The sequence below is a fragment of the Poromitra crassiceps genome, assembly GCF_964638095.1.
Source record: "Poromitra crassiceps genome assembly, chromosome: 18".
NCBI classification, from domain to species: Eukaryota; Metazoa; Chordata; class Actinopteri; order Beryciformes; family Melamphaidae; genus Poromitra; species Poromitra crassiceps.
Genome location: NC_139636.1, coordinates 18682444 through 18700837, shown reverse-complemented (window position 1 = coordinate 18700837; position 18394 = coordinate 18682444). Strand labels below are relative to the sequence as shown.

Below are 18394 nucleotides of genomic sequence, written 5' to 3'. Positions count from 1 at the left end.
CCTCACAGACCTCCTCTCTCCCCACCAACCCTCCCGGTCCCTCAGCTCCACCTCAGCTGACCTTCTCTCCACCCCCAAGTCCAACCTCCGCAGTTTTGGGGACAGAGCATTCTCTCGGGTCGCTTGCAGCCCCTGGAACTCCCTTCCACAGGACATCAGAAATTCAGAGTCCCTCACAGACTCCCACCTCAAGACCCATCTCTTCTCTACCACCTTCTCTTACGCCCACCAGCCCCCCCCCCCTCCCACCATCCTTCCTTGTGTGTCTGTGTCATGTCTGTCTGCTGTGTGTTGAACCAACGCAGCAGCCCCCATAGTGTTTACTGTGTAGTGCCATCTTTGTCCGCTATTTGTTCACTAACATGTTTAACCCAATGTTTAGTATGTTGTGTAAAGCGTCTTTGAGATCTTGAAAAGCGCTATATAAGCTACATTTATTATTCTTTTCTCTTTTTTTCTTTCTATTATTATTATTATTATCATTATTATTATTATTATTATTATTATTATTATCATTATTGTTGTTGTTGTTGTTGTTTTCACATAACCATCTGGGAACGAGTCGCTCAGGAAACTGTTTCAAAGGGCAAAAAAATACCTGGCAGGTGATACGAGCTCGCTTCTTGCTGGCGTCACACTAAAGCCCGCCCGTAGCTGCCTCAGACCACTGATTGGTGTGAACCACTGGTGGTTCCGGTTCAGCGTGTTAAGCTGGATTTGTCATATGATCGTGATCTCATGATCTCACGCGAATCCAGCTGTCTCGCAAGGTTAGCAAAAAGCGCCCGTTCTTTGGCTTCCTATACATCTATGTGTCTTGAATCAGAAATCCAGATTCAAAGAGACAGGTGTGAATCTGCTGTCCCCATACTTTGTCCCAAGTGAGCCTACATCTGGTGGAGTATTCCATTGCCCGAGGGTTTTATACTGAATGTGAATTGTCATCACTTTATATGACACAGTGCCAGTTGGATGGATGGACAACATCCAAGTGGCATGTGTCATATAAAGGCTCCTCCTCGAAGATGGTCAGTTTATTCGCTGGCAGGGGACGGTGATATTTCAGGCGCTTGCTGGGCTGGCCCATTGGTCTGAGGTTCCTTCATTTCCATAAAGAGCCCCACATCCAAATTTGACCCCCATATATACCCAGTGTGATTCCCCCTCCCTGTGTCATTGCCAGTGTGTCCCTGTGTCTCTCTCTCCGCGGCTCTGTACATTCATCTTTCTGTTCATAGGTGAGACTTCTTCCCTCTGTGCTCTCTGTGTGCTCTCTGCGTGCTCTGTGGGTGAAACCGGTAAAACAATATGGTCTTGTGGGAAGTTAGACATGTTAAACTGTATCTGTGCTTTTGGGGGAACATTTGGTAAAGTGTTGAAGTGATGAAAGTCACGACCTGCGGACTTGTTAGGAAGCAAAGAGAGAGAAATGTGCTTGAGGAGACTAATTCCTGGGTTGTAGAAATTTGTGTTTGAGTTTGGGATATTTAAGGTTGGAAGATTCGGCTTTTAATTTGATTTGCTTTTGCTGAAGATTTATATTTGTGCAAATGTGGGTACTCTGGTCAATCTAATTATCATTGAAGTCATTTTTTTTAAGTATAAGACTCTTTTGGAAAGTTTCGAAATTGAAATACTGAGTTTGAGTAATTTATTTAGATTTTTTTTTTATCCATTAATGCTATTTAGGATGTTATGGAAAAGTCCCACAGATTTGTTTTCTGTTAGAGATGCAAACATAAGATTTGCTGTGGAAACTGTCAAGACATGACAAAATCAAAATGTTTGATTTCACACATTTATCATGCATTAATTGGTAGACAAAGTTGATTTTGATTTAAGAAAAAAGTTGCTGTGGCCTCATACTTTGACCGATTTGAAAAACTTGCTTTGCTCAGTACTATGCTTTGCTAGTCCTTAAGTACTGTAAAGGAAATGATCAAATCCCCCTGTGGAGATTAATGGGTTTTGTTTCATAATCAAATACCCTAACTTTGTGCTTGGCGTCTCTGCAGCTTTGGTTTTGGGTTGTTCAAGAGCTTGATGATCAGAACAAGTGGACTAGACGACATTGTTTTCAGAGCATAAAGAGTTGATCTGTGTAGCATTGAAGCTTGTGACTGCCAGCGCTTTGAAACCTGAACCCAAGAGTTAAGATTTGAATTCCTCTTGGAGCAAAATGTGGCGTCTGCGCCTCGGGAGCTTGTTTGTTTGAGCACCTGTAAAGATACTTATCACAGGCGTCAGCCGACATCTGAGCCCATCCTCCAAACTTAGCTCCGTCAGCACTTTGGCCTCATCAACTGTTTGATAGATCACATTTCCCTGGCCTGCCTCCATGGCTCTGATAGCTAATGGCTCAGAGAGCAGCACCAGATGTGTCCTCACGGCCTGTCTCTCCTCTCACTCACGTCCTGTCTCGCCTCTCTCACTCACGGCCTGTCTCTCCTCTCACTCACGTCCTGTCTCTCCTCTCACTCACGTCCTGTCTCTCCTCTCTCACTCACGGCCTGTCTCTCCTCTCTCACTCACGGCCTGTCTCTCCTCTCTCACTCACGGCCTGTCTCTCCTCTCTCACTCACAGCCTGTCTAGCCTCTCTCACTCACGTCCTGTCTCTCCTCTCTCACTCACGGCCTGTCTCTCACTCACGTCCTGTCTCTCCTCTCTCACTCACGGCCTGTCTCTCCTCTCTCACTCACAGCCTGTCTAGCCTCTCTCACTCACGTCCTGTCTCTCCTCTCTCACTCACGGCCTGTCTCTCCTCTCTCACTCACGGCCTGTCTCTCCTCTCTCACTCACGGCCTGTCTCTCCTCTCTCACTCACAGCCTGTCTAGCCTCTCTCACTCACGTCCTGTCTCTCCTCTCTCACTCACGGCCTGTCTCTCACTCACGGCCTGTCTCTCCTCTCACTCACGTCCTGTCTCGCCTCTCTCACACACGGCCTGTCTCTCCTCTCTCACTCACGTCTTGTCTCGCCTCTCTCACTCACGGCCTGTCTCTCTCTCACTCACAGCCTGTCTCTCCTCTCACTCACGTCCTGTCTCGCCTCTCTCACACACGTCCTGTCTCTCCTCTCTCACTCACGGCCTGTCTCGCCTTTCTCACTCACGGCCTGTCTCCTCTCACTCACGTCCTGTCTCGCCTCTCTCACTCACGGCCTGTCTCTCCTCTCTCACTCACGTCTTGTCTCGCCTCTCTCACCCACGGCCTGTCTCTCATCTCACTCCCGTCCTGTCTCGCCTCTCTCACTCACGGCCTGTCTCTCCTCTCTCACTCATGGACTGTCTCGCCTCTCTCACTCACGGCCTGTCTCGCCTCTCTCACTCACGGCCTGTCTCTCCTCTCACTCACATCCTGTCTCTCATCTCTCACTCACGGCCTGTCTCTCCTCTCTCACTCACAGCCTGTCTAGCCTCTCTCACTCACGTCCTGTCTCTCCTCTCTCACTCACGGCCTGTCTCTCACTCACGGCCTGTCTCTCCTCTCACTCACGTCCTGTCTCGCCTCTCTCACACACGGCCTGTCTCTCCTCTCTCACTCACGTCTTGTCTCGCCTCTCTCACTCACGGCCTGTCTCTCTCTCACTCACAGCCTGTCTCTCCTCTCTCACTCACGTCTTGTCTCGCCTCTCTCACTCACGACCTGTCTCTCCTCTCACTCACGTCCTGTTTCGCCTCTCTCACTCATGGCCTGTCTCCTCTCTCACTCACGGCCTGTCTCGCCTCTCTCACTCACGGCCTGTCTCTCCTCTCACTCACGTCCTGTCTCGCCTCTCTCACTCACGGCCTGTCTCTCCTCTCTCACTCACGTCCTGTCTCGCCTCTCTCACTCACGGCCTGTCTCTCCTCTCTCACTCATGGACTGTCTCGCCTCTCTCACTCACGGCCTGTCTCGCCTCTCTCACTCACGGCCTGTCTCTCCTCTCACTCACATCCTGTCTCTCATCTCTCACTCACGGCCTGTCTCTCCTCTCTCACTCACGGCCTGTCTCTCTCTCACTCACGGCATGTCTCTCCTCTCACTCACGTCCTGTCTCGCCTCTCTCACACACGGCCTGTCTCGCCTCTCTCACTCACGTCTTGTCTCGCCTCTCTCACTCACGGCCTGTCTCTCTCTCACTCACAGCCTGTCTCTCCTCTCACTCACGTCCTGTCTCGCCTCTCTCACTCTCTCACACACGGCCTGTCTCTCCTCTCTCACTCACGTCTTGTCTCGCCTTTCTCACTCACGGCCTGTCTCTCCTCTCACTCACGTCCTGTCTTGCCTCTCTCACTCACGGCCTGTCTCTCCTCTCTCACTCACGTCTTGTCTCGCCTCTCTCACTCACGGCCTGTCTCTCATCTCACTCCCGTCCTGTCTCGCCTCTCTCACTCACGGCCTGTCTCTCCTCTCTCACTCATGGACTGTCTCGCCTCTCTCACTCACGGCCTGTCTCGCCTCTCTCACTCACGGCCTGTCTCTCCTCTCACTCACATCCTGTCTCTCATCTCTCACTCACGTCCTGTCTCTCCTCTTTCACTCACATCCTGTCTCTCCTCTCTCACTCACGGCCTGTCTCTCCTCTCACATCCTGTCTCTCTTTCACTCACGGCCTGTCTCGCCTCTCTCATTCACGGCCTGTCAATCCTCTCACTCACGGCCTGTCTCTGCTCTCTCACTCACGGCCTGTCTCTCCTCTCTCACTCACGGCCTGTCTCTCCTCTCTCACTCACGGCCTGTCTCTCCTCTCTCACTCATGGCCTGTCTCTCTCTCTCACTCACGGTAGGGTCAACGATTGATTTTTCCTAGCCAATCTCGATCGCCCCCGCCCCCTGCATGTGGCTGCTGCCTGAGAGCAGAGATGTGACACAGCAGTGTTCTTCAGACTATTAGTGAATAAAGGCTACTACTACGTCTCACTGCCTGTCTCTCATCTCTCACTCATGTCCTGTCTCTCCTCTCTCACTCACGTCCTGTCTCGCCTCTCTCACTCACGTCCTGTCTCTCTTCTCTCACTCACGGCCTGTCTCTCCTCTCTCACTCACGGCCTGTCTCTCCTCTCTCACTCACGGCCTGTCTCTCCTCTCTCACTCATGGCCTGTATATCCTCTCTCACTTACTGCCTGTCTCTCCTCTCATTCATGACCTGTCTCTCCTCTCTCACTCACGGCCTGTCTCTCCTCTCTCACTCACGGCCTGTCTCTCCTCTCTCACTTACTGCCTGTCTCTCCTCTCATTCATGACCTGTCTCTCCTTTCTCACTCACGGCCTGTCTCTCCTCTCACTCACGGCCTGTCTCTCCTCTCTCCAAACAGGTTGTGAAGCAAACCAATCGCCAAGATGTCTGAGTAAGTGTCACTGCTGCTTCTTCACTGACACGGTTTTAGATCTAAAGACCGTCTAAAAGTCATGTTTTAAGATGTATGTGAAATATTCACTTTGACTAATAGTCTGATATGGTTTTTCCCACAAAAAAAGTGATATTATCTTGTTAAAATCCTTAAAATGACTTACTCTCCCCATCATTATAAAAGCATAGTCTATGTACTGTAGTCTATATATGCAAAGATATTTATCTCCGAAGTTTTCCTGCTAGACACAAGATGTCACCTACTTCACTGTAAAGTCCTTACTCAGTATATGTGCACTGGAGGCTTCAAGTTTCCACATCACACTTTTGTAAGTTGAATATTGGACAAGGATTGGCTTCCCAACTTCCAATCGTGCTCGTAGGACCGCCCCCTACATTTTTTATTTTCAATGAGCTCAGAGAAACTTTCCACTTTCAGTAGACGGATGTGAAAATGTGCACAGGCATGTGCTCAAACATCCAACTGAAGGAACAAGAACAAAAATACATTTTTGACTTTAGGGGGTCTTTAAAGTAACAGTCTCCTGTAGGCTCATCATGTAGTTCATTTGTGGTTGTGAGATGCGGAGATGCTAATGATATGTCTGCTCCTCCTCTTCCCTCAAGCAAAAAGATGACATCGAGCCGCAGGCATCATCTGAAGGTACGTCCTCACATGTTTCACCAGTCCTCGTTTGGTGTTTGGCTTTTTGTTTGCACTCCCAAGGGCGTAACTGCTTTGAGAAGTGGGGGGACATAATAAAACTGGGAGTCTGGGGGTACTCTCCCCCCTAATGTGTGTGTGTGTGGGTGTGTGTGTGCGTGCGTGTGTGTGTGTGTGTGTGTGTGGGGAGGGGGGGGGGGGTGTGGGGTGACATGTCCCCCCTGTCCCTAGTGCACTCCCCACAGCATCAGTTCTGCATAATAATAAACTGTATTTATAGAGCACAGTATAACACAGAGTGAGGGGGTGCGATGATGCATAATGGACAGCAGGTGGCATGAGTCTGAGGCAGCTCTGAGCTGACCTCTGCTGGAGGAAACTGGACATGCAGAGTGCTTCATGGAAAACATTTACAAGAATATCTGTCCCTCAGTCTAGCTCCTCCCTCACAGTTCCACATGTTGGATTTTCACCTCCTCCCTCCTCCAACACTGTCACTGTCAACATATTTCAGTTCCACATTTTCACCAAAAGTTAATCATTTATTTGGGAACACTTTACTTGAGCCAAGAGAAGACAACATAACCTGTCATAAACATGACATAGCAGGCATTATGATGTCATTAAGTGCAACACATTCAGGCGGTGTCGACGTCATAGATGCGTGGTCAATAGATCAGCGTGGGGGAAATCCTCCTGTTTTCCCCCATGGCCACACACACACACACACACACACACACACACACACACACACACACACACACACACACATACACACATGACTTAATAACTGTGTTATTAATATTTTCCTTGACCTCAACTACAGTGGTGCAATTTTGAACTTTTCATTAAGATGTCATTAGCCTAAGTGTAATTACACTGTATTGGTTAATGTCAAGTTGTCATAACAAAGACATTGACAGCAGCAATGAATGGGTAAACCCAAAGAAGATCCTGGAGCACTCGATTCACTGGACATTATTTAATAAGGTGCAGTGTGTACTGGGGAGGCTTTTTAAACCACTTGTATGTTTGCCACTACTGTTTGACTCTGATGAAGATGCTGTGTGCGTTGAAACGTTAGTCTGCACCTTATTAAATAATTTCCAGTGAATCGAGTGCTCTAGGATCTTCTTTGGGTTTACCCATTCATTGCTGTTGTTAATACTGTCCTGTTCTGAGAGCACCGACCTCCCTTTTATTTGTGGAGGGGCTGAAGCGCAAGAGACTCCTACAAAGACATTGACAGGTTATGTTCTCACTGCAAAATCAAGCATTTTTGATGGCAACAATCACAAACAAATGCGAAATTCTGGAGGTACTGACTAAATATACACCTATAATTATTACTCAGGAAAACATGCAAAAATGTTGAACCAAAAACACACAAAAATAAATAAATAATAATATTCGTTTTTGTAAGTATAAGTAAGTAAAACTTAATTTATATAGCACCCTTCTCAACACGGATGTACAGAGTTAACAAAAATTAAAATAACAATTACAAAATATAAAACACAATATAAAAACAAGGGACATAAAAACAGAGCGAGTGAGGAATAAAACAAACGTGTGACATGTTTCCTCTGCCTCCCCTCTCCCTGTAGAGTTTGATACTGTCCATCGCGGCCGGCTGGATTGAAAATGAGAAGAAGGAGCTTGTTGTGGCCAAAGACGCCTACATGGCCGAGAACTGCCCCAAACCCAGCAGCAGCGGAGGCCAGGCCGACCTGCTGGTGAGACCCCCCCCCCCCCACTCACTCTGACAGCTGATGGTTGTTAAAGACCCCCTAAAGTCAAAAATCCGTTTTTCTTCATGTTCCTTCAGTTGGATGTCTCAACGTCACTGTGCAGAATGATGTCTGTGAAGATTTTTACACTAGAAGGCTTTTTCCACAATCATCTTCTGAAAGTAGAAAGTGGAGCTCACTGAAAAGGCGGTTTAAAAAAAGCAAGATTCCTGACATCACAAATCTTGCAGCCAATCCCTGTCCAGCAGTTTAACAACAGTTAAAGCTCCAACACATTCTCACTCCCAACTCGTCATAGACTGCAGATCGGTCAGGAACCCTTGTCATCACTTTGTCATGAGTGAGAATGTGTTGAAAGCCCGTGTTGTATGCTGTGATTGGCTAGTTATGTTTTAGATAACTGATTGCTTGCTTTGGATTTTTAAATGAGGGAGAAGGAGGGGAAGACATTTTAAGGATTTTAACAAGACAATTTAACCTTTTTGTGGGGGAAAACCATCAGACACAAATTATTATTCATAGTTCATTTTATGCACATCTTGAAACATGACTTTAGGGGGTGTTTAAATACATTAGTGATGGATCGTGAGTCATCAGTGAACATATTTGGCTGTTCTACAGGAAATCTGCAAAAAGCTTTCCGCCCTCCTTGACAGAATTGATGAGGAACGGTACGACAGCGAGGCCAAAGTGGGCAAAGCTGATAAAGAGGTACAGTGCATCCTTGTTCCTTCCCATTTTGACAGTATAATAGCCTACCGTAAACAAACCAGACCAAAGCAGTGTTTTTTGTCAGTTTGTGTCATTTCTGTCAGTTTGTATGTAATTTTTTTGTCAGCTTTTCTTTCTTTTTTCAGTGTAGTAAGTCTTTTTTGTCCGTTTACTGTCATTTTTTGTTTTTGTTTCGTATGACATATTGATATATGACAAAAAAGACATACTACAACAACCGGCCAACGGATTTGAAAGCGGATCCTCCATTGGAGTTGGTTAACGAGCTTAATGTTTTGGTCACTCAGTGGTGTTTTGAGCCTGACAAACATGGTTACAGCCAGCAGGCAGCGGGCCTAGCTAACATACAGTAGCTAACATAGCATAGGTTTAGGCAATGGGGAAGGGTCTCAGGGTTAAACACAGGGGAGGACCGCGAAAGGGGGGGGTCTTATCATGCGTTCCTTTATCGCAAAATAACTGGGATGTGGAGGCTATGATGACATCACATCCGTTTTGTTAGCGTTCCATTTGCAGAAAACTTGAGCTGGGAAGTTCACTGTTCATTGGTCAGATCCAGTCGCTAGCCAGGCTAGCCATTGTTAGCAATAACAATTGACAACATGGCATTTCGCGGCATTTTGCAGCCTCATGTCCACACAGATAGAAGTTAGGCAGTGCTGTGTGTACAGCTGATTTAATGAGACACAAACAAAACAGAAGTGCTAAACAATATTACTACGATTACTACTACTGTTGTTGCGCGGCGCAGCCATCTTGGATTTTTGAGGTTGGTGCTGCTGAGGCTCCTACGAGTTTGGAATGGGAAATACCAGCTCTGATGACGTCACCGCCCAGCTCATGACCTTTGAAGTCGTAAGATTACCAGTCCCCAGTTATAAAGGAATGCACAATAAGGGTCTCCAGGGGAAGGCTTAGCGATAGGGTCTCCAGAGGGGGTCTTCCTACCCCTCCTACCCCTTTCAGGTCTTAGGAAGACCCCCAGAGGCGAGACCCACTGGAGACCCTTCACTCCCCCACAGTCCCTAGTCCATAGCTTTGGGCCGACCAGGTGCGTCCGTGTGCGTTCCATAATAATACAGCCGAGGTGCGCTGGCTTGTTTAACGCGGCGTCCGTGTGCATTCAATTATACGCACAAGGGTACCGGGTGCACTACATCCAATGCACAAGGTGCATGACCAGTGTTGGGGGTAACTCGTTAAAAGTAACATATTACATGTAATATATTACTTTTAGCAGTAAGTCAGTAATATAACTTATTACTTACAGGATTTCAGTAATATTATACCAGTTACTTTGTGATTTTATTAAATCAAAGCACATATTTAAAAAAGATATAATAATTTCCTAATCAAACTGTGTGTTTTTATGCAAATAACCACTATAGATGACAATAACAAAGGAAAAGAATAACATTTAGAATTTTGGATTGTTTACACTGCGACTTGAAGGCGGTTGAACTTTTTTGGGATGGTTCCGGGGCAGCGATGTCATTCTGCTGCTGCTGTTGTTTTGGTAAAAGTAATGCAAAAGTAGTGTAATAAGTAACAAGTTACTTATTACTTGCAAATGAAAGTAACTAGTAATATGTAGTATATTACATTTTGAAAGTAACTTGCCCAACACTGTGCATGACAGAGCGGTGATGTACACCATTGGAGTTACAGTAAGGGTTGAGAAATGCCATTCTCTTCCAAGCTGCTGCAGCATTGCTGACACGCAGGCTTCATTCTTCTCAGATTATGGACCTGAAGATCAAAGTGGTGGACCTGGGTGGCGTGAAGAAGCCTGCACTGAAGAGAGTGCGTATGTCCGCTGACGCCATGCTCAAAGCTCTGCTGGGTAACAAGCACACAGTCAACATGGACCTGAGGGCCAGTCTGAAGCCAGCGAAAAAGGAGAAGAAAGACGAGGTGAGTGGTCCGCAGGGGGGGACAAACAGGTGCCGTGTTGTGTATCCCTGCCAATGTTTTGTTCTGGTGACTGAGACAGACAGACAGACAGACAGCTGACATGTTGTTTGTGTCTCAGCCTGCAGAGGCGGCCGGCGACTGGCGCCAGAACATTGAGGACAAGGCAGACAGGAAGAAGATGTTTGAGACTGCCTAAACATTTGAACTCTTGAACTTGCTCCGGGCTCTTAGCACTTTTTATGGAATAGGACAAATCAGCATGCTTGTAAACAAACGGATTGGCTATACTTCCGGATGCAACTGCCCTTCATTTTAAACAGCAGTTCATGGTGAAACCATGCCCTCTTTGAACTCTAACTGCTCCTTCATACTTTAAGCTAGACACTCGATTTAAACTTTAAACGAGTCAACACCTTTAGGACTCTAACATCTTAATTCAGCTTTAATTTATCTTTTGTACTGTTTGAGAAATCACAGTTTAAGTTTGATACTTTTTTCAACCTTTATCATGGGACCCTCTGGAGCCAGGCTTGAGTGTACTTTTGACTAAATTCACACATTTTAAAATGGCAACAGTTCACACAACTTTAACACTACAGACATATATTATAGATGAGACCCTTTAGCTACTTCTGCTCTCACTCACAATGTCAAAATATACATTTTCAGTTATTAACGTTTGTTTGGCACAGCTTTTCAGCTTCATTTCATACTAGTTTCTGCTGCAGTGGCACCTGGAAGTGCTTTTTTGTTGTTGTGATGTCACGCTGATTCGTCCTATTGCTGCAAAAAGATTTTACACTTTTCATTGAATTGAAATGCATTTTGTTTCATTAAATCTTAAATAAGTTTGACCTTGGTCTTTCGTTGTACATTTGTATAGCAGGGACTGGGAAGTGGAAGTGGCCCCTAGAGGACACTGTTATCTTACATATCGCTGTCAGGTGAAAACCTTTCATCTCCTGAATGTTAACGTTTCAGGAACATAAACCGCCTGGTTTTAGCTTGAAGACTGTGACAAGGCAAACGTTATTTCTATATACGTACATTTCACTCAAGCAGCTCTTTAAAACCAACTCAAATACTTGAAACTCAGAAAACAACGTAGAAGAATCCACCTATTAGTATAACTTGAAAAATAAATTTATTTATGTAGCACCTTACTAAAAAAAGCAGCAAATCAAACTAGACAATACAGCGGCAATGAAACAATACTGTAGTAAATAGAAGTAATGACAACTGTAAGAACAATGAAAAGAAACTAAACAAAATAAAACCAGCAAACATACCTTTGTACAGTTAGGTCCCTGAACCAGTAAAGGAACAATTACTTCAAAGAACAAATATGTATATACAGTACTTCAATTCTTATGTATAATAATAAAAAGAAAATCGAAAAAAAAGGAACAGAAATGTCCCTTCACGGCTTCCATACAGGACTACTGGTACTAGAAGTGGACTAGGATGCAACCCAAAATGCTTCCATCTTCAAAACAATTGGGGGAAAACCTCAACTAGAGTAAAGATTTAAACATTGGTTGCTGTTGGTAACTGTAAAATTAGCTATCTTATTTTAAACAGACATGTGACAGAGGCCTACTTCGCCTTACACCAAATAAAGCATTACAATATTTTAATGTTAAGTGTAGGGAACATGAAGACTTTGAACTATAACCTACTTGCTAAAATGTGTTTAAATAGAGGCTTACCTTTTCACTGTAGGGGGTATTCTGTTTTATTTATTTATTTATTTATTTATTTATTTATTTATTTATTTATTTATTTGTTTGTTGGTTTGTTTGTTGGTTTGTTGGTTTGTTGGTTTATTTATTGTTAAGAAGGTTTTGTGCATTTGGCTCCTGATCTGAGTTAGTGACCCCAGGGTGGCAGCAGAGGACTTCACTTCCAGATCCTCCTCTCTCATCCCAGATCAGTAGCCCTCACTGCCAGTGTTATCAATATCATTCATTTAATCTCAGTCAGATTAGCAGTGAATGGACTTTATTACACAGGGTTCCCACTGGTCCTTGAAATCCTTGAAAGTTTGTGAATTTGAAGGGGAAAAATCAATGCCTTGAAAGTTTTGAAAACAGACTATAACATGGGTCATTGAAAGTGTTTGCATTTATATATTTTGTGCAAGAATATAATTTGTAGTTCTTTTGATATATATATTTTTTTACTTAACATGCAGTCTCACGTGGTCAGACCCAAAGTCTTACGTCAGCACGCTTCCAGGAAATCCCCTGGCTCCAATAGGATCATGGTGGAAGTCCGGCTCTCTGCGTGCATTGGTGCATCATTCAAATTCAATTCAAATGTATTGCCCACGAGTTACATCACGCAAATACGGAAGTCCGTGGTTGGTCAATTCGTATGGCTGCCATGCATTAATTTTTGGTTTTGATCTTAACTAGGGATGTCCGATATTATCGGCCTACCCATATTATCGGCCGATATTAGCATAAAAAATTGATATCGGAAAATATCGGTATCGGTTTTCATGCCGTTTTTTTTTTTTTTTTTTTTTAATACAGGGGGAGTCTCACTGAGAGCAATGCTCTCTTTTCCAGGAGTGCCCTGTTCACATTCACACACACATTCATACCTGGAAGCTGACCAGTACAACCACAGTCTGATCTGTTGGCCACTGTGCAGCTCCACTGGAGCGGTTGGGGTTAAGGGCCTTGCTCAAGGGCACCTCAGTGGTGGTAATGAGGGAGGGGCAAGCGCTGCCTTTTCACTTTCCCCACCCAGATTTATCCTGCCGGTCCCGGGGATTGAACCGACGACCTTCTGGTCACAAGCTCGCTTCTCTAACACTTACAACTTTAACACAACATGCATATTATATATTAAACTCTTCAGCTACATTAAGCTACATTATGTAATTTGTTATGTGAAATTTTGGTGGAAAAAAAGCCCGCTTATATCGGTATCGGTTGATATCGGTTGATATCGGTATCGGAAATTAAGAGTTGGACATTATCGGATATCGGATATCGGTAAAAAAGCCAATATCGAACATCCCTAATCTTAACCTTCCTTCCTTAACCTTAACCTTCGTTCCTTAACCTAGTTATCCTGGTTCTCATTATAACATCCTCATTGTTGTAACAGTAATTATTAACCTTGATCTGTGTCTCAAACTATGAGAAGGTGTGGGAACCCTGTATTATAATATTCCTGACCAAGCAGGCTCTGTGAAATAAATCCAAATAACCTACCTATTTCTCCACTACGCCAGTCCTATGATGAATTTCTTTTTACAAGGCATCAACCATGTTCCTCCACTGATATGAACTTTATGATTTCCAAACGGACGTTAATCTTGACAACTGGACTCCAGTTGCAGAAGGTGAGAATTATTTCTATTACTATTATTTTGCAATTTCCTGTTTTTGCAATGAGTTGAAGACTGTGTGAAACTGTTTTGACGGAATGTTTCATGTAGAATAGAATAGAATCTATATATACATTTGGCAATGTGGGTCATCTCTATTCTCGGTTTAATTTTTGTGCCGGCCACAGCTAGGCCGTTTTATAGGCGAGGGGATTCAAAATCCCTGCGATTTCTCCCAAAAACAGCAAAAGGGGTTCCTAAACTTTACATTTTTGCCAGTTCCCACAATTTTACTGCAAAACACACACACACACGCACACGCACACGCACTCACACTCACACACACACACACACACACACACACACACACACACACACACACACACACACACACACACACACACACACACACACACACACACACACAACTTCACAAACTGCATTTCCATTTTTGAGAAAAGCCCCTGCAAAATCAAACATTTTTGATCGCAACAATCACACACACACACACACACAAACAGAGAAAAACTGCAAAAGCCTGGAGTGAGTGATTATACAATTTGCTGTGAGACTGTGCTGTTTCTGTGTCTCTGTTCAGCTGGCTCTGTGACCCCGGCCCCGCAGCAGCCGTCAGACGTTCGATTTACGACGCGGGCTCGGGCAGGATGGAGATATTTCAGGAGCTCACCGGCTAATTGGTGTAAGAGTTCCTCACGACCATAAAGAGGAACCTGCCAACCTGGTCCAAGCCCATATATACCAGGCCCTGCGGCCGGTCCGAGGCTTCCTACAGCGTCTCTGCTGCCTTCACCATCATCTCCTATAGGTGAGAAACTCTCTGCTTCTACTGTCTGCCTTCTGTGTGGAAAGGAAAGGTCATGCTGTTTATTGGTGAAACATCTCATCAGACCAATTGAGGATTACATTTTCTATATACCGCATTGATTGGTGTGTTTATTTGAGGTGCCCAGCTCATATGGGCTTACAAGACAGTAGGCAACAACAGCCAGGATTGCCACATGAGAAAACATAATATAAATGCACAAATCCAAAAGGAGAACATTTCAACAACAACTAAATTACATTTCCATAACAGAAATGTCCTACAGTATTATGTTGAATACAATGTTGTCTGTCTAGTTGCCGTGAATGTTCTATACGTCTTGCTAAGACAAAACTGTTCAGGGGTTCCGCTCGTGTGGTTCCAGTTGGACATGGACCCCTACCAAAGTTTTGCTCGGGTGTTAATTTTGGACCATATTTTCTCTTTGCTTTTTCTTTGAGTACTCGAATATTGAAATGGGTGTGTTGGTTAATATGGACTATCTGTTTGCACGCTGTTTCAAATTTTAAAATGTGTCTTTATTTTTTGACTCTGAGTTTTATAATATTCAGAGCTGTATTTGATTTTTGATCTTTCCTTGTCATGCCTGGCCCTCCCTCTCTCCCCTGAGACCAGGCGCGGACTGCATAATCGGGCACGTCGGGCAAATGCCCGGTGGCCTGGCCTGGCCTGGCCTGATTATTATTTATTTTTTTGGTGCCCGCAGTCAGGCCACTCACTGAACAGCAGGCCAGGTGCCGCCTACTGGTTTACTAGTGGTTTTATTACTTTATTCAGGGTTAAAGTGGGTGCATCTCATTGTAAAATTGGACTCGGCCCAAATTGGGCTTCAAACGGCCCAAATTGGGCTTCAAACGGCCCAAATCTGGCTTCAAACGGCCCAAATTGGGCTTCAAATGGCCCAAATCTGGCTTTAAATGACCCAAATTGGGCTTCAAACGGCCCAAATCTGGCTTCAAATGGCCCAAATTGGGCTTCAAACGGCCCAAATTTTTCACTGCCGCCCTTCGGACGCCGGCACGCGCGTCGGCCCGTATCGGCCTGGCCTGCTTGGTATCTAATGCCCGGCCTGAATTATGATCCCAGTCCGCCCCTGCCTGAGACTGTCAAGGAATGGATGTGTTTTGCATGTTGCCACCCACGAACTTAATGTCTTTGACGACCTTTGATCTGAGACAGAATTAGCCCTGTCCTGATAGGCCCAGGTGTTTGGTTATCAATAGACCTGGATTCTGGTTTCAGTCAAAAAGCAGATGTCCCAGTTGGAGGGTAAATAATAATAATAATAGTATTACCGGTAGTAGAGAGGTGATTAGAGCTGCTAAGTAACGATTATTTTCATTATCGATTAAGCTGTTGATTATTTTCTCGACTAATCGATTAGTCATTTGGTCTATAAAATGTCACGAAATGGTGAAAAATGTCAATCACTTTTTCTGCAAAGCCCAAGATGACATCCTCAAATGTCTTCTCTTGTCCTGACCAACAGTCCACAACCCCAAAAGAATCAGTTTACTGTCATAGAAGACTAAAGACACCATAAGATATTCACATTTAAGAAGAAAAAAAAAAAAAATATATATATATATATATATATATATATATAATGATTGATTACTCGATCATTAATTTTCTGTCGATTGACTAATCGACTAATCGTTGCAGCTCTAGAGGTGATTTAAAAGTTGTCAGTTGTTTTCATGTCACAGACCCTCAAACATCACTAATTAACAGACAGATCCCCAGTTCATAAGATATTGTCCCATGGAAGATGTTGTTGTTATTTTAGTTTTAGTATTTAGTATTGAATTGATTTGGTATTGACTGCCCACACTGTGCAGCAGTGTGAGTGAAACCTTACAGTCATTCTTACACACCGCATTGTCATTTGAAAACATAATGAATCAAATGAGACACTGCAGTCTCTTCTCTCAACTATCCAGAGGAGTGTATGGATTTCTGTTTGTCGTATTGTTAGAATGGGTCTGAAAACAGGCTGTTTTCAGACCCATTTTAACAAGACATCATACAAACTGTAGATAAGAGCTGGATTCAAGTTCTGAATTTAAATGCCTAAATTAAAAGGTTGTCTTCTGTTCAATTTTCAGTTTGGGTCTGAAGCTAAAAAGCAGCCAAGATGTCTGAGTAAGTACATGTTTATTCTGTTTGACTCCAGTTATAGAATGATCAATATAGGTTGTTTCACTTTCCATTTTTTTAACCATTTATACGAAGAAGCAAAGCACAGTTAGTGTGTTCATAAAAACACTCTTACAGCAGAAAACAGTTATCACAACATTTAACACACAATCATAAAGAGATGACAATGTTTAACATTTGAAACGGTTACAATTTAAATTTTGTTTCCTGTGAATACTATCCAATCCAATCCCATCCACTTTATTTATAAAGCACATTTAAAACAACACAGTTGACCAAAGTGCTGTGCATTCCAACAAAAATAGCAAAGAGAAAAGCTCAACATACAAATAAACACAGGAACTAGTCAGACAGAATTCAAATAGAATGACAATAAAATAAAATAAAATTAAATAAGTGTATGTGAATTACATTTCACGGTGAGAACATTTCCAAGAAATCCTCAAATCGAATATGATTTTTCTTTTTATTAAAGGAAAAAAAGGATGACATCGAGCCGCAGGCATCATCTGAAGGTAAAGACTTCTATCAACATCATGTCAGCAGCAACCAGAAATAGCGAGCCAATCACCAGAATGAAATGTCACTATTGTAGCCTATGTTTCTGCAGATACGTACATCGCACTGTCAATTGTACAGTGGTTAATTTGAAAACCTCGCTGCCTTTCCAATGTTAAACGTAAATAAAACAACTTGAACAAGTTTGGTTATGTTTAGGCAAGTAAAACAACTGGGCTAAACTTAGGGTTATCGTGGGATTTGAACACAGCTCTCCGGTGTGAAAGGCAAATGTTTACACCCTCCACCACCCCGACCACTGCATTATTTTAACAGCTGGCTCTATAATGTTGCTATCTACTGTATATGAATGTGATCTGAAACATATTTTTGGCTCAGAAATGTGATTTTCCACGTAGGCCAACATTATATTCTGGGGACCAGGCTGAGAAATAGATTGGCTTGTAGCTGTTAGCGGGTCTTAACATTGCGTACCAGTGAACACTTATTGTTGTTTGTCTCTTGTTCATTGTTCTGTGATAAAATAACATAATTTTGTTCAAGATAAATAAAAGTGATTATTGATTATTGCTGTCTTTGTTGTGCAGAGTTTGATACTCTCGATCGGCGCCGCCTGGCAGGAGGACGAAGCCGCTGAAATTGCCGCCGCCAAGGACGCTTACATGGCAGAGAACTGTCCCGCACCCGAACTGAGCGGAGACCAGGCAGCACTGTTGGTAAAACCTGAGAAAACGTTCATTAAAAACTCAAAAGTCATTGATAGTGATTATGTGAATGAATTAAAAGTAATTGATAGTGAATGAACATGTGAATATGTGAATGAAAAGTCATTGATAGTGAATATGTGAATGAATCAAGTCAGTGATAGTGATTATGTGAATGAATTGTGCCTTTGGCGATTAAAGCATCGTCTTTAGGGCATGCCTTAAAGACGATTTTTGGGATAGGCGGCCACCAGTTATTTTACCGGGAGCTCAGGTTCTAGACCACCTAGTATCTTGATTCAGCTATATTTAGAATATGAAGAGGCCACATTTCACTTGGACCAAAAATGAAAAATAAAAACGTTTTTTTTTAAATCTTTTATTTGTTAGTTCTAAACCCAACTCTGACCTGATGCTATTTCTAACATGAA

The 18394-nt window shown here is 43.7% G+C and overlaps 2 protein-coding genes across 2 annotated transcripts in view; both read left to right on the top strand.

Annotated features, from left to right (window-relative positions):
• The window catches only part of LOC310792989 (uncharacterized protein), a gene marked incomplete at its 3' end in the record, with an annotated part of 38930 nt that overhangs the window by 18419 nt on the left and 2117 nt on the right, over positions 1-18394 (top strand). Inside the window, exons 8-11 of the mRNA XM_083654741.1 lie at positions 14335-14365; positions 14462-14562; positions 17216-17255; positions 17847-17975. Of these exons, the coding sequence (XP_083510867.1) occupies positions 14335-14365; positions 14462-14562; positions 17216-17255; positions 17847-17975 (301 nt within the window). The remainder of the gene's footprint in view (positions 1-14334; positions 14366-14461; positions 14563-17215; positions 17256-17846; positions 17976-18394) is intronic.
• On the top strand, positions 1178-11241 carry LOC310793187 (troponin I, fast skeletal muscle-like). The gene is made up of 7 exons (XM_083654944.1): positions 1178-1238; positions 5298-5330; positions 5960-5996; positions 7604-7732; positions 8369-8458; positions 10220-10393; positions 10512-11241. Exons 2-7 carry the CDS (start codon positions 5323-5325, stop codon positions 10587-10589), a joined length of 516 nt encoding a protein of 171 aa, XP_083511070.1. The 5' UTR covers positions 1178-1238; positions 5298-5322; the 3' UTR covers positions 10590-11241.

Coding starts and splice junctions, on each gene's coding strand:
- LOC310793187 (XM_083654944.1), top strand. Junction 5,997..7,603: donor GCCGCAGGCATCATCTGAAG/GTACGTCCTCAC, acceptor CTCTCCCTGTAG/AGTTTGATACTGTCCATCGC. Junction 10,394..10,511: donor AAAAGGAGAAGAAAGACGAG/GTGAGTGGTCCG, acceptor TTTGTGTCTCAG/CCTGCAGAGGCGGCCGGCGA.